The following is a 17,020-nucleotide window of genomic DNA, read 5'->3' on the forward strand; positions in this document are numbered from 1 at the left end:
ATGAGAATAAATGAATTAAACTACATGCAACAGTATCTCAGAAACATAATACTGAGCAAGAAGGTAGACACAAAAGGATACATGTTGTATGTGATTCCTTTAATAAAAAGTACACACAAGGCCTGTTAGAGGTCAGGAGAGTAGTGGAGGGTTTAGGGGGTAGCGGATGGAGGTTGGGTACTTCTGGGTGCTATTACATGGCTATGTTCATTTGTATAAATTCATCAAGCTGCACACTTAATGACATGAGCACTTTCCTGTATCACTTTAGTAAGATAAAAATCTTGTCTTTGAAGTACATAATTCTGAGTTTAGTTAGTATGCCTGATATGCTTTGTGTTCATTTTTTCTGAAAAAACCAGAGAAAGATGACTGCAATATTATCTCTGACAATAGGGTCTGGAAATGCCTTTCAAATATCCAAGAATGAGGAATTGGTTTTAATCTTCTTTTAGTAATAAGAAAATTATACCCCAAGTTTTTGAATGTGGTTGAAAAACTACATGCATCATCCTATAGGCAAAATTTTATTAACCAAAAGAGAGGACCCTACTACTTATGAATTAAGGGATTTTCACATAACTTTTATGTATGAGAGTAGATGGGTGTATCTGACCTGAGGGTTTCCCCAAGTACTTCCATGGGAGGGTACGTTTAGGAACAAAGGATCATGTTGGTGAGGTTATTTTCTAGGAATGCTTTAGTGTAGCATGTTGCATGGGCCAGGAATCTGGATATTTGGGTCCTAGTCCCAGCTATCAACAGTTAAGAGACCAAAGGCAAGTCACTTTTCTGGGTTCAGTTACATTATATATTTTAAAAAGAAAGCTGAGTTAGATGATGTTTAAGATCCCTCTTCTATCTCTATATGCTGTCACTCTAGGAGACAGTATTCTTTGGAGAGAGGGTCTCACATCATGTGTTCAATGTATGCACATTATATTATCCAGTCTGTCCCAAATGTTCGAAAGGTCAATTGGCCAGAAAGAGACACACATGCAAGTAGATCAAAAAAGTTAGTCTCCTTCAAATTTTTATCCTTTGAATATTGATTTATAGTTGGTTCTAAAGAGAAATACTTGTTCCTTAATTTCTATTCAAGGGCACTGGCCTCTTTGGCAAGAATACAACCAATTTACTTTTCATCAATTCTGTATGGAGCCACCTGGGCTAACTTGGGATGTGCAATTTATGGTGGCGACACTTAAGAGACTGGAAATGTAAGCAGCAGTCCAGACAGCCCGCTCCTTCATCTGGCTTGGTGCTTATGCTCTCCTCACTAGGAAATGGGGGCTTACCTGCAATCTCTTTTCAAGGAATTGTTTTCCACCTTCCAAACCATATGAATGTTCATAAGGATAACTCCAATCCCGAATTAAAAACATTAATGTCTACAGACAGAAAAAAGTAGAAATCATTTCTTACAAAGTTTTATTTAAAAAAAAATCACTATTTAACAATCATGCACTCCCTTAAACAATCCTTATCAAAAGTTATAGTAACAAATGGTTAATACTGCTCATAGTTCTAGCAAGGTCCTGCTTAAGCCTACAACACTCCCAGCCCCTACACCAAGCAATTGCTTCTGTTTGAGAACTTCATGGTATATGAAGAGTCACCACAGGCAATAATACAGGGTCTTAAAAAAATGAACAAAAGGCATATCAGGGCATATAGATCATAATTTTAAGTCAAAGTTGTATAACTAAAAGACCAACTAATCTAATTCTAGACCAACTGATTCTCTTCACTCAATTTTTAATTTATATATGCTTAGGTTTCTCAATCTCAGCCTTACTGATATTTTGAACCAGACAATTCTTAGTTGTGCGTGGCTGGATGGTGAACAGCATTTCTGGCCTCCATGCACTACACCAGCAGCATTAACCTCCCTCCAAAACTGGGACAACCAAAAATGTCTCCAGACATTGGCAAATGTCCCAAGTGACAAAATTAACCCAGTTCAGAAAAGCTGATGTAGGCCAGATAGAGTATATTTCAACCATATATACAAAATAAAGCCATAACCTGCCCGATATCTCATAAAAGTGACCACTTGAGCCACGTAAGACTGAGACAATCGACGTAAACCCACCCATACTAAGAATCACCAGCAATGCTGTCACAGAAAGGACTTCACATATTGATGAGCAAACAGGGTGGGTGTCATTCTCACCTACTGTAACACATCTGACTAAATTGTCAACTTATAATGCCAACTTATAAATTACACTTACTTTAAAAAAGAAACTACCTGAAATTAGCTTTGCTTTTTTTTTTTTTAAATTTAAATCTCTGTCATAACAGGACTCCACAGAAGCAAGCAGAGCATATGCTTCTCACATAACTCCACCCAGGTTTATTTCTGACTTAATATTCTGTACCTGGCATTTAAAAGGAATAAAAAACATATGGGGATTGAGGGGGTGGGAGGAGGGGAGAGATGCAATAAATTGTGAAACTTTTCTGTATGAAACCAAGAAAGAATAACAGGACTAACCTCAACTTGTAATATACCACCAAAAAACAAAAAACAAAACCAAAAAAAAACCCACTAATATTTTGTAATAGTTTCCTACGTACAAAAGAAATTTATATGACTGTCTCAAGTTTAGGAAATAACATCTAATTAAGAGAGATATCCACCTCTCAATCTAAGTGTTGGCAATCTAACTATATCATTTGTTCTCTTTCCTACTGTGAGCCTACTATTAAGGTGGTAATGACATAAGTTTCAACTCCACTGAATCTGTTGCTAAAAATGAGTTTGTTGTAATATCTTCAGACTTAAAAGATAAGGTGGCTTGATGGCCTTTTATACGTTAAGTTTTTAAAAATGATAAAATACTTATTTACCTGAAACGGTTTCTGGTAGATTTCTTCCATTGCAAGTCTGCCGTACTCTGTAAATAACTATTAAAGCAAGTTATTTAAATTAATGCCCCCAAAGAGATTCAAAGAAGACACTGTAAAGCCATTCTATGTCAGACGAGATAGACATCAGAGCCTTTAAAATCATTTGAAAGTCAAACATTTAATTTTCTAACAGACTGGGTATACCCTAAAATTTCTTCTAGTTAAGAAGTTATGTATCAGTTTAAAACCATATAATACTGAATTTTCTTACACTGTAATAGGCTTCTAGATAGAAAGCCACAATTAAGTAAGAATTATATTTTCCATTCTTTGACACACATTCTTTGAGAAATACATACTTGCAAGTGTTGAAGATCATCTTCTTGAATATTCTGAGACAGATTATATACCTGTTAAAACAAAATTATGTTTTTATTCATTTTTTTAATACCCACCTGTATATAACTTTACTTGTAGAAATGAAGATTATTTTATATGTCAGCACAAATGAATCACTTAGTCATTAGCTTAACCAGTGGCACATGAAAAGGATTTTCTCTTTCTTCCTAACAGGATAAAACATTAAGGGGGAAAAAGTGGTGGTAAATTATGTAAAAATCATGAATACATACATAAGCGGTCTAGAAAGTAGCAGACATTTTTAAAAAGTATATTACGTAAAAAGGTGTTTTTCTCCTTTTCAAAGTTTTTTTAATGTTATGACATGATCATTTATTTTTATATTTCCACAATTATTTTTCTAAGTCAATGAATGTGAGGGGCACAGTTCTGCAAAGATAATATTCCTCCCTGGTATAGAGTGTGTGTATGTTTGTATATGGACAGATAGGCATAGTTTAGTTACTTGGTGGCTGCCTTGACTCCCTGGTATAATCGGGGGGGTGTGTGTGTGTGTGTGTGTGTGTGTGTGTGTGTGTGTGTGTGTGTGTGTAGAAAAGTATAGTTTATAGTTATTTGGTGGCTGCCTTGAGTAGTCTGTGTGTGTGTGTGTTTGGGTGGATGGATAGAAAGGTATAGTTTATAGTTATTTGGTGGCTGCCTTGAGTACCATCCAGTCTACATGGCTTTTTTTCTACTTTAAATAAACCATCTGTCTTAATAACTTAAAATGAAAATTTTACCAGCCTATGATAGCTGAAAAAAATAACAGTAGGTGGCACTCTTGCCCTTTCTAGAATGTTTTAGGAGGCTTTCCAGGGCACAGAGCCCAGAGCTGAGGGTCTACGTGTTGTCAAGGAAGGGAAACCAGAGAAAAGACTGGAATTGCAAAAGAGGCCCAATCCTCCGAGTCAGGTTAAAAAGTGACCTAGGCGGCCGCACGGCTAAGTAGGTGTGCGCAGATGTCACCTCTGCTGAGAAATAACTTATGTCTAAGAAAACAGGGGTATTCTATCTTTGGAATAGAACAATTTGTTCTAACGGCAAATAAGTGATAATCTAGCTGAATCACTTGGAGGTCAAGAATATAAACAGCCAAAATAGGACAGCAAACCTAAAATGACATTCTCAGCTGACTATTTCTAAACATGGTACTTAAAAAGTAATTAATGACTGAGGTGATTATACTAGAGCTAAACTTAAAATCTGAAAGCATGACCAACCTATTCTTACCCATAGGAGCCTTAGCTTTTAGAAAACAGGTCGAGCTACTTTCACTGTCAGGGCCAGGTTGCACACGGCAAAGAGAAGATTTGTTTATCTTAGATCATTAGTACTTAGCATACTGCCTTTTACTTAATAGATGTTCAACAATTATTTGTTGAAAGAATAAATGACAAGAGGACTTGTCATTGATCTATCAACCAGATAATGTATGTAAGGAAAAGAAATCTAGCCTCAAAGATGAGGAAAAAAACAATAATGAAAATAATTTTCACCTTCATTATTTACAGTTTACAAAGTATTTTCTCATGCATTATCTCATTTAGATCTTATTTCTGCCTCCACACAACCATCACACGTAAGATGGGTAAAATCCTCATTTTACAGATTAAGAAAGTGGCACAGTGGCTTTAAGTGGTTGTCCAAAACCAGGTCTCCAATACTATCATAAAGTTGAATAAATAAACAAGAGAACAGCAAGGTACCAATTTCAGGACAGAGAATTCTCTCATTATAATTTAAGGCAAGCCACAGAGGCAGCTTATCCGAAGCGCACGATGACTGGCTTCTGCTTGCCTCAAGGGAACGGCAGCAGTGCCATCTTGCAAGATCAGAGGGAAAAGGTAGGATGAAATAGAGAAAAGATACTAGAAGGGTCCCCAAAGCATCACTCAATTGGTAGTCCAGAGCTCCCCAGCCCTACAAAAAACAAAAGCCAAGCTGAAAAGTACTCCTTTTTTATCTCATAATAATATCCCAATTCCTTTCCATTCTGACAGCTAGATACTTCAAATTGAGGAAGGAAGGAAATGGAACTTGTATCAAGACTGGACGTATGTTCCAGATATTACCAGAAAGAAATACAAAAATTCCAAGACACTGTGACAGTTATCACCTATGACCTACTATCAATAAGAAACATCATCTCAGAAGGAGCACATACTTCTACTATTCACATATATACTTCTGGGTACATCATCACCAGCTAGCACTAACCAACATACTCAATAAATTCTTCAGCCAGAGAAGCATCAACCACAGATGAGCTCAGGAAAAAGAAAGTAAAGAGATACAAAATGACATGTGGTGGTTTAATTCAGTCTATCAGCCTAAATTATACAGAAAAGAGATGGACTAGCTTGAAGTGACTAGAACTTGATATAATACCAAACACAATTAGAGTACAAAGTTAAGTGAAAAACAGAAGGGATTTTACTAAACAGTTCCTTTAAGTCCTTAGTGTATTACAGAAATAGCACATACATTTCCTAAGTTAAATATGAACTCTTCCACCTCTAATAAAGTACTAGATGTCATACATATCAAGTAGAAAACTAAGTTTAATTACTTTAAAAACTAAGTTTAATTTTTCTTTATTGGTTTAACCAAAACATAAAAGATCTACTCTACACCTTAATATATCTGGGAACCATATGACTGAATTCAAGTAAAGATGACATGCAGTATCTTCTCCTTTTTTAAAAAAAAAAAAAAGCACAGGGGTGCTCAGTGAGTTAAGCCTCCAACTCTTCACGTCAGCTCGGGTCATGGATCTTGGGGTTATGAGATCAAGCCCCATGTCGGGCTCTGTGCTCAGCGCAGTCTGCTTGAGATTCTGTCTCTCCCCCTGCCCCTCCCCGCTTTCATGTGCTTTCTCTCTTGCTCTCAAATAAATGAACAAATCTTAAAAAAAAAAAAAAAGTATAGGTGCTATGATGAAAAACCAAAGGGATTGGCTATTGGTTTATTACTGAAGTATGAAATTTCACATTGTGAACCAGAAAAGCATGGAAATATAAATGACCAATAAGAAGTGTAAATAACTCTAATTTTAATCCTTTTTTCTTTAATCAAAAGACTTTTGTTTTCAATGTGGATCTTTTTTTTTTTTTTTAAAGATTTATTTGACAGAGAGACACACAGCGAGAGAGGGAACAGAAGAAGGGGGAGTGGGAGAAGGAGAACCAGGCTTCCCGCTGAGCAGGGAGCCCGACGTGGGGCTGGATCCCAGGACCCTGGGATCATGACCTGAGCTGAAGGCAGACGCTTAATGACTGAGCCACCCAGGCACCCCTTCTTTTTCTTTTTCAAATTTTTATTTATTTAAATTCTAGTAAGTTAACATACAGTATAATATTGATTTCAAGAGAATTTAGTGATTCATCATTTATATGTAACACCCAGTGCTCAACAAGTGCCCTCCTAAATCTCCATCACCTATTTAGCCCATCCCCCACCCTCTCCCCTCCAGCAACCCTCAGTTTGTTTTCTATATTGAGTCTTTTACAGTTGTTTGCTTCCTTCCCCTCCCTTTACCCTATGTTACCTGTTTTGTTTTCAAAAAGCATTTTAAGAAAGAGCAAAGGTATTAGGGTTATCTGAACTGATCATACCACAGCATTTCATGTCTCACCTGGACAGAGCTAGTCATGGTGCTCAGAGCGAACACCGTTGCACAGTCTTTGATAGTTGACTGGCTATCAAAGGCACCCTGGGTATCCATTAGCAGCACAGCCACCTAGGAATTTAAAAGTTTAAAATACTAAGTAAAATATTCACCAATAGTGACTATTAAAACCAAATTTAAAATGATAAATGTCAAAATCAGTAATTAAGTCAAGAAAAGTACTCTAAGCTAAATATCTCACACATTTTGACATAATAACCCATATATGTTATGTTGAAATTATCAGACATTAATAGTTCTGTGCTATTTTGCTCTTTAATACCAGGAAATAGCTCAAAAAAGAATATGGAAGAAAAAAAAACAGTAAGAAAGTATAAACAGAATTTTACTTTCGTTCCATTAGGTCTGTCAATTACAAATACTTCATTCCAGACTTGTATGCCTGTTGTTTCTCTTTCACAACCACCTCGCCATGTAAAGCCAGTCAATGGTTCATTGTTTCCACCAATCCAACTTTGGGAATCCTGTCAAAGTCAAGCATAAATGTAAAATAAAACACAAAAAATTAAGAACTAAGGGGAAGTGTAAGAAATCACCCATTCTTTATTTTACAGGTGAGGCAGGTAAGTCCAGCAAGATAAAATACATGGTAACATTACACAAATAGTTACAAAAGCAATCCCAAGTGCCATCTGAGGTGCTTTGTCTTAGAGCTGTAGTCTCCTACAAACCGAACGTTCTCAAATCTCACATTTTTACTCTTCAGGCTTCTAGACAGGTGAGGTCATACCCACTTTCCCATTTTGAAGATTTCCTATGTTTAAAAATTCTAAGAAGTAGATACCAGCTATTGTGACATCTCCTCGTACAGATAAGCAAAACGAAGTTCCAGAAAGAATGGCTGTCAGAAAAGCACTGCTCTCTTAGAATAGCTTATACTAAAATGTTTTCACACTGCCTTAATTTTCTCTTTAAAAAATATCAAGTTTAAAAATAACCACAACACTTGCTTGGAACCTGATTCAAACAATCCAATTAGTTAAAAAAAAAAAAAAAAAAAGGCTTTTTTTCAAAACCAAAAGGGAAATCTGAACCCAGACATGGTATTTTACTAGGCAGTACTAAATCACAGTAAAAATGATTACTTGGTGTGATAACAGTATTGTGGGTAATACTAACAATAACAGAGTTCTTAACTGTTAAATAGTCAAGTATTTACGGTGAAAAAATAAACCTGGCATATGCTTTAAAATATTCCAGCAAAAAATAAAAGGGCAGGGAGGTATACAGATGAAACAAGACCAACAAAATGTTGATACATATATTGGGGTTCATCATACTATCCTATCTTTGGGTAAGTTAAAATTTCCATAATAAAATGTTCTAACTAAAACCACAGGGCCGGTGGGAATGCAAGCTGGTGCAGCCACTCTGGAAAACAGTACGGAGGTTCCTCAAAAAGTTGAAAACAGAGCTACCCTACGACCCAGCAATTACACTACTGGGTATTTACCCCAAAGATACAAACATAGTGAACCGAAGCGGCACGTGCACCCCAATGTTTATAGCAGCAATGTCTACAATAGCCAAACTATGGAAAGAGCCTAGATGTCCATCAACAGATGAATGGATAAAGATGTGGTATATATATATATATAATAGAACATTATGCAGCCATCAAAAAAATGAAACCGTGCCATTTGCAATGACGTGGATGGAACTAGAGGGTATTATGCTAAGCGAAATAAGTCAATCAGAGAAAGACAATTATCATTGGATCTCACTGATATGAGGAATTTGAGAAACAAGACAGAAGATCACAGGGGAAGGGAGGGAAAAATGAAACAAGACGAAACTGGAGGGGGAGACAAACCGTAAGAGACTCTTCATCTCAGGAAACAAACTGAGGGTTGCTGGAGTGGAGGGGGGTGGGAGGGATGGGGTGGCTGGGTGATGGACATTGGGGAGGGTAAGTACTATGGTGAGCGCTGTGAATTGTGTAAGACTGACGAATCACAGACATGTACCCTGAAACAATACATTATGTTAATTAAATAAATAAATAAATAAATAAAACCACAGGGTCAAATAGTTATAATTAAATATTGTAAAATAATATAAAAGTTAATATACCATAAGATAATTTATCTGGAAAGTTAATTCTAGGACATAATGTGTAAGTTTGACAGATATCAAGACCCCTATACTTTAGCCTACATACCCTTTACTCAAAGTACCCCACAGGAAAAATTCCTTTGTTTCAGAAATACTTCTAATAAGCTTAGACACATAGTCCAAAACAGATAACAAAGCTCACATTATGAGTAAAGATGTTTAAGGTAGGCTCAATGAGGGAATGAAGCAATTTGTGAAAAGCAGATTTAAGGTGGAAAAAAAGTGGACACCTAATGTGAAGATCAGCCTTAAACTTCAAACCATCTATAATGATTATTATTCCACAAAACTCCCATCCCCCGTAGGTTACCAATCTTATCAATTACAAAATGCTCTTGCACTCTTCTTCACCTTTCATTATCTTCCAACTTAAGGCCCCCTCATCTCCCTATTGGTGACAAAGCTGCCTCATGGCACGACTCCATTCACACTATATACTAAGGATTGTGCTTCAGGAGGGACCCTTCACAGTGATTAGAGGAATAATGGTACCCCCTAAACAAGCACAATGGTGGTCTTGCCACGGACTATATTTTGGATGCTCTAAAAAGGTCTTCCTGCACCTCCATGCTATACTCTCCAACCCATCCTCCCATAGTCACTTAATTTTCTCAACAAGAAATGGAATCATGCTACTGTCCTAAAAGTCATCTGTGGGGGCGCCTAGATGGCTCAGTCAGTTAAGCACCAGACTCTTGGTTTCAACTCAGGTCATGATCTCATGGGTGGTGAGATCGAGCCCTGAGTCAGGCTCCGCGCTCAGCAGATAGTCTTCTTGAAGATTCTCTCCCTCTGCCCCTCAACCCCACTCTCTCTCTCTCTCTCAAATAAATAAATAAAACCTTAAAAAAAGTCACCTGCAGTTCTCCATTTACCTACAGAACCATCTAGAGATCTGTTGCATACAACCCACCTTCAATTTACTTTTCCTACCTCTGCTCCTGATATACCGTATAGTCCCCCCAACACACCACACACACACACTCTTCCTGTTTCTACCATACCAAAAAGGTCACTATTCCAAGTATGTATGTTGTTTGGCGTATCTATACCTTTGTTCCTTCCACCTGTTCTCTGCCTGGACTGGGCCAGCACTCAAGAAACTCCAAGTTTTCTGAACTCCTAAAAAATACTGTTGACACTACAGGTGGTTACCTTTACACCTGCACTTGCACTGCATTTCTTGTGTAAGTCTTGACAGCACACACGATAAATTCCACCTGTTTACCAAACTGCTCCTACCAAAGTGTCTTACCCCATTTTAGGCTCTCACATGTGGCTTCTCATTCCCCTAACAATGCCAAAGCAGTACTTAACAAATTGATTACTTTTAAAAGGTCCAACCTATACAAATAACTTAAAAGAATCCACCCTGTTAGAGAAATTGATTTTTCTTCTATATTCTACTTATTTGTCTTATTTCTCTATCTCCTCTAAGAGAATATAAGTTCCATAAGGAAGGAAGTTTTGTCTGTTTTTTATTTTTTCCTCAAAACATAGAACAGTATTCCAGGACATAGAATAATGCCTGGCCTGTAGTAGGCACTCAAAATATTTGTTCAATAAATGAACACATAAAAAATTTTAATTACTAAGCTTTAATGTATCATTTCCTTTTGAGCATGCTTAAGAGATATGGAAGAAATATGTCCCTTTTATTATTCCTAAAAACAATTACACAGACAAGACAGTAAAAACAAATTTTAAAAATGTATGACCGAAATCACAGGCTACGATGTTTGTTAAATTTACCCTCTCAAAAATTTTAAAAAGAACTGATGCCTCAAAAAAAATAATAATAATTAAAAAAAAAAAATCTATTGACTATGTATCATCTTTTCTTGGTTTACCCTGTTAACAGAATGTTTTAAAACCACTAAACTGATTAGTCAATAAAAGGATGAAAGAGGAGCGCCTGGGTGGCTCAGTCAGTTGGGGGTCTGACTCTTGATTTGGCTCAGGTCATGAGATCCAGTCCCGAGTCAGGCTCCTGCAGGGAGCCTGCATAAGATTCTCTCCCTCTGCCCCTCCCCCCACTCGTGTGCATTCTCTCTCTTTCTAAAATAAATACATCTTTTTTAAAGATAAAAAGGATGACACGTAAAACTTGAAGTTAAGAAGTCTATCACTGGGGGTGCCTGGGTGGCTCAGTCGTTGAGCGTCTGCCTTTGGCTCGGGTCATGATCCCAGGGTCCTGGGATCGAGCCCCGCATTGGGCTCCCTGCTCGGCGGGAAGCCTGCTTCTCCCTCTCCCACTCCCCCTGCTTGTGTTTCCTCTCTAGCTGTCTCTCTCTCTGTCAAATAAATAAATAAAATCTTTAAAAAAAAAAAAAAAGAAGTCTATCACTGTATCATAAAGAATACTGGTAAGTTCCATAAAATACATTTACACATTCACTCAGCAAGTATTCACTGAACCCTTACCACGTACCAGCTACTGCTCTAGGTCCTAGGGCTACAGCAGTGCACAAGAACATACATTCCTGCCCTTCAAGGAGCATTCTAGTGAATTCTAGAAGCAGCCTCACTGAAAATAGGTACTATTTGTCATAAGTTACTAAAAACAAATCTTAAGATAACTTGAAAAACAGTAAACTAGTACCATTTACTACTGTGGAAACAAAAAAAAAAAGCCTTAAAACTCAAAATTCCAAAAATAATCTTAGTCCTCCAGTAAAATAAAAAGAGAAGATCTTTTAGAATGAATCTTAATGGTAAAAGGTAATCTGAAAACACCCGAAGTTTTAAATATAGTCAAATACTATAGTGAATAAACATAAGCCCTTGCCAAAAAGACTTACCAATGTAATACAATTATCAACAATAAAGAAACCCTACCTACTCTAAATAGTAAAAAACAAATTCTTATTTCACCATAGGAAAGATAACATTCCCTAGCAACAAAGTGAAACAACAGCTAGGTAAACTTTAAACAAAGAGTTGGTGATCCAGCCAGGTCTGTATGTGTCAGAATACACACAACTTCCTGTTTGCAGGCCTACACACTCCAATGGGGCAGGCTGGAAGAATAAAGGCCATAACAACTTACCAGAGCTGTGAAGAAAAATGACAAAAGGGATAAAATTAAAGATTTAAGTAACACTACAATAAAAGAGGAGCTCCTTCTTAGTTGAGAGACATTCCCCACAAAAGCACCATGGATAAAAATCTTAATCTTATAAATCTACCTAATTTAGGAGGTAGGTTATAAACAATCAACACCGAAATTGTAGCTAGAACAATATACACATTCTGACCACCAAGCATCATTTAGTGTTTTCATTTGAGTATGTAAGAATACCCTGGAAGTCCTAGAACAAATGAAGAAACGTTAGAGTCTTAAAACAGTTTAAAACTGTCTAACATCTTACCTAACCAACCCCATGTCCAACTCCCCTCTTTTGGGGCTAGACAAATAGATAACATTATGACTGACCCAAGTCACAAGCTCAAAGGACAACTCTTATCAACTTAGGTACACACACAACAAGAATTAAAATAAAAAATCTGGTTATAAAGATGTCCTTGACTTTGAAGACATTATGCTAAGTGAAATAAGCCAGCCACAAAATAACAATACCTTATGATTCTACTTATACAAAGTACCTAGAGTACTTAAACTCAGGGAGACAGAGGAGAATGGTGGTTACCAGGCACTGAGGGGGAGGGGAAAAACGGGAGTTTTATGGGTACAGTTTTGTTTTGGGAAGGTGAAAAAGTTCTGGAGACATTAAAAGAAAGGAAAGCTGTGGACCCATATATCTCATGAACATAGATGCAAAAACATTCAACAAAATGTTAGCAAATTAAACCCAACAACGTATATTAAAACACTATACACCACAGCTAAATGGGATTTATTCCAGGGATGCAAGAACTGACTCAATATTTTAAAAATATTAATAACATAATCATATCAACAAGCTAAGAAAAACCACATGATCACATCAACAGATACACAGAAAATGCACTTGACAAAATCCAACATCCATTCATGATTAAAAAACAAAACAAAACCTCCCAACAGACTAGGAATAGAAAGGAACTTCCTGAACTTGATTTAAAAAAAAAAGTGCAAAAAATCCTACAGCTAAAATCATACATAATGGTGAGAACTTCGATGGTTCCTCCTTAAAGATTAAGAAAACAATAAAGATATCCACTCTTACCACTTGTACTCAACATTGTACTAGAGACTCTAGCCAGGACAGTTACCAAGAAAGAGAGGTAAGAGGTACTTAAGACTGGAAAGGAAGTAAAAGTATCTCTACTTACAGATGACATGATCTGGTATATAGAAAACTTTAAAGAGTACACTAAAAAACTACTGGAACTAATGAAGGAATTGAGCAAGGTTGCAGGATACAAGATCAATATACAAATCAATTGTACTTCTGTAAGCTTGCATTGAACAATCTGAAAATGAAATTAAGAAAACAATTCCAATACGTACCATAATAGCATTAAAAAAGGAATAAATTAACAAAAGTAAAACATACTCTGCAAACCATAAAACATTTTTGAAAGAAATTAAAGATCTAAATAAATGGAAAAACATCCCATGTTCATGAATTGGAACACTTTATATTAAGACGGCAATACTCCTCGGGGCGCCTGGGTGGCTCAGTTGGTTAAGCGACTGCCTTCGGCTCAGGTCATGATCCCGGGGTTCGGGGATCGAGCCCCGCATCGGGCTTGCTGCTCGGCGGGAAGCCTGTTTCTCCCTCTCCCACTCCCCCTGCTTGTGTTCCCTCTCTCTATCAAATAAATAAATAAAATCTTTAAAAAAAAAAAAAAAAAAAAGACGGCAATACTCCTCAAGTTGATCTTTCATAGTCAACCCAATTACCAACAGAATTCCAGCTAACCTCCCATAGAAACTGACAGGCTAAGTCTAAAATTCATACAGAATTGCATGGGACCTAGAACAATCATCTTTCTTTATTATTTTTATTTTTTTAGAACAGACAATCTTAAAAAAAGAACAAAATAAGAGGACTCTCACTTCTTGATTTGAAAACTTACCAAAGAGCAACAGTAATCAGGACAGTCTGGTCCTGGCATTAATAGACATATAGACCAATGAAATAAAATTGAGAGTCCAAAAATAAATTCATATGTCTATGATCAACTAATTTTCAACAAAAAAAGTGCCAAGACCATTCAATGGACAAAGAATAGCCTTTCCAACAAATAGTGCTAGGACAACTGGACAGGCACATACAAAAGAACTGAAGCTAGACCCTTACCTATCTCCATTATTATTATTATATACCCTTGTATTATAATTAGTGAAATATTATGTATTAATATATATTCATATAATTATAGCATTATTCATAAGCCAAAAGGTGGAAACCCAAATGTCCATTAACTGGTAAAATGGATAAATAAAATGTGGTATATCTATACAATCGAATATTATTCAGTCTTAAAAAGGAATGAAGCACTGATAATGCTACAACATAAATGAACCTTTCAATATTATGCTGGGGCACCTGGGTGGCACAGTTGGTTAAGCGTCTGCCTTCAGCTCAGGTCATGATCTCAGGATCCTGGGATCAAGCCCAGTGTCGGGCTCCTTGCTCAGTGGAGAGTCTGCTTCTCCCTCTCCTTCTGCCCCTCAACCCCCACTCGTGCTCTCTTAAATAAATCTTAAAAAAAAAAAAAAACACCATTATGCTAAGTGAAAGAAGCCAGTCACCAAAAGACCATATATTGTATGATTTCATTTATGTGTATGTCCAGAATAGGCAAATGTATAGAGACAGAAAACAAATGGATAGTTCCTTAGGGCCAGAGGTTTGGGGCTGGGGAAGGAGAAGTGATAAAGGGTACAGGATTTCATTTTTCTCATTTTGAGGTGATAAAAATGTTCTAAAATTGTGGTGATAGTTGTACAACTCTGTGAATATACTAAAACCCATGAAACTGTGCAGTTTAAGTGGATTTATTATATGGTATGTAAATTATATCTCAATAAAGCTGTTAAAGAGGGGCGCCTGGGTGGTTCAGTCGTTAAGCGTCCGCCTTTGGCTCGGGTCGTGATCCCAGGGTCCTGGGATTGAGCCCTGCATCGGGCTCCCTGCTTGGCGGGAACCCTGCTTCTCCCTCTCCCACTCCCCCTGCTTGTGTTCCCTCTCTCGCTGTCTCTCTGTCAAATAAATAAATAAAATCTTTGGGGGGAAAAAAAAAGCTGTTAAAAGAAAAACCAAAAATCAAATACACTTAGTATACAAGATTAACAAAGACAGTCATACAAAATCCATCCCATACTACTACAGAAGTCTAGGAGGAAAAGGCATGTCCACTGGAGGTTCTGCTATATATCCATGTACTAGTGCAATATGTCATAAACCCTATGGCTTGAACATTTTTAAGATTTTTTTTATTTTTAAGTAATCCCTACACTCAACACGGGGCTCGAACTTACAACCTCAAGATCAAGAGTCTCATGCTCTACTGAATAGCCAGCCAGGCACCCCTAAACTTGCTTTAAAAAAAAAAAAAAAAAAAAAAAGATTTATTTATTTATTTATCTGAGAGAGTGTGTGTGTGTACACGAGCACAGGAGGCGCAGAGAAAGAGAGACTCAAGCAGACGCCCCACTGAGCGCGGAGCACAACACTGGGCTCAATCCCAGGACTCAGACCATGACCCCAGCTGACATCAAGAGTCAGCCGTTTGACCAACTGAGCCACCCAGGCGCCCCTCAACTTGCTTTTTGATGAAAGGATTATGGTGAACATCACCAAGTATCTATAGGAAATGCAACCTATTAGTTATTTAAAAATATGTGTAAGAAAATGTTTCAAACACTGAGAACAAAACATTGCTCAACTAAAGCTTGTAAGTTAAAACAGCAAAATTGTCTGGCAGTATGAGGGAAAGAGGCAGGGAGTTAATGACTTTTAAAAAGTATTCTTCAAAAACAGTTACTATTAATATAAAAGGAACTTAAATTGTACAAGACTGTTTAACCCCCTTAATGTCTTAAAGCTGTGTTTGAGTCATCAGTATTTACATTAACAGTCTATTACTTAAGATATCCTTCAATAAATAACCTAAATGAAATCAAGTACTTTAGAAATAGTAAATTTTAACTTAAAAGGAACACAGACTTCAGAATGGAAAAAGATCTGTTGGAACAAATAATTTATGTTCTCTCAAGTCCAAATATATGATGATGTAGGTACCATAATTTTGATGATAATACATAACAGGCAGTACATACATTCGGGGCTTAAAGCTAGAGAAGTGTTTTCAAAGACTACAAATGACAGCACATTTTTCAGGGAATAGATTCAGGAATACAACCGAGAAAGTCTCTCCCAAAACACTGCTATAAGGACTTGGAACAATATATTGTAGACTCCTCCATCTCATCTGCTTCTGATTCCTCTAGCTTTGGCAACATTTGGTGAAGTTTTTCTAACTAAAATTACTCACACTAATTTTAAAACTGCATATCAGAGAACAGAAGATTAGTTTCAACACAGCAATCAAAATCTAGGAGGGAAAAAAGTCAGTGTGCTAATGGAAAAAAGGTAGTTCAGAGTTCACATAACCTCTATACCCAACCCCTTAGCTTATATTCAGGGATGAAAATAAGCCCACCAATTTTTATTTTCCTTTTTGGAATTCTGATCAACTTTTGCTGGCTTCTTGCATATGCAAAAATAGTAACAATATAAAATTTAAAATTTCAGCAGCTTATTACATAAGTTACACACAGTGCTTCACTTGTAGTAAGTGAAATACACAAAAGCTAATTCAGTTAAAGTAATAATTAAATGAATAAGCTAAATTTCTACATTAAATGTGGCAACAGTTTTATAAGCATGAACCTGTATAGAGTAAGATGATGGCTTAAAACTTACAAAATGCCTACCTATCAGAACAGCTAAAATTAAAAAGACTGACACTGTTCATCAGATGTATAAAGAATTTAAGTCTCTT

General features: G+C 36.7%; 1 protein-coding gene across 5 annotated transcripts in view; it reads right to left on the minus strand.

Annotated features, from left to right (window-relative positions):
* ATL2 (atlastin GTPase 2) overlaps positions 1-17,020 on the minus strand; it is a 59,532-nt gene that overhangs the window by 9,724 nt on the left and 32,788 nt on the right. For all 5 annotated transcript variants that reach the window (XM_036070377.2, XM_078056200.1, XM_078056201.1 and 2 more), the window contains exons 3-7: positions 7,276-7,410; positions 6,893-6,997; positions 3,216-3,266; positions 2,857-2,913; positions 1,299-1,391 (exon numbers count right to left, since the gene is read on the minus strand). In XM_036070377.2, the coding sequence (XP_035926270.2) occupies positions 1,299-1,391; positions 2,857-2,913; positions 3,216-3,266; positions 6,893-6,997; positions 7,276-7,410 (441 nt within the window). The remainder of the gene's footprint in view (positions 1-1,298; positions 1,392-2,856; positions 2,914-3,215; positions 3,267-6,892; positions 6,998-7,275; positions 7,411-17,020) is intronic.

This window comes from Halichoerus grypus, chromosome 10 (genome assembly GCF_964656455.1).
Source record: "Halichoerus grypus chromosome 10, mHalGry1.hap1.1, whole genome shotgun sequence".
In the NCBI taxonomy this organism is placed as follows: Eukaryota; Metazoa; Chordata; class Mammalia; order Carnivora; family Phocidae; genus Halichoerus; species Halichoerus grypus.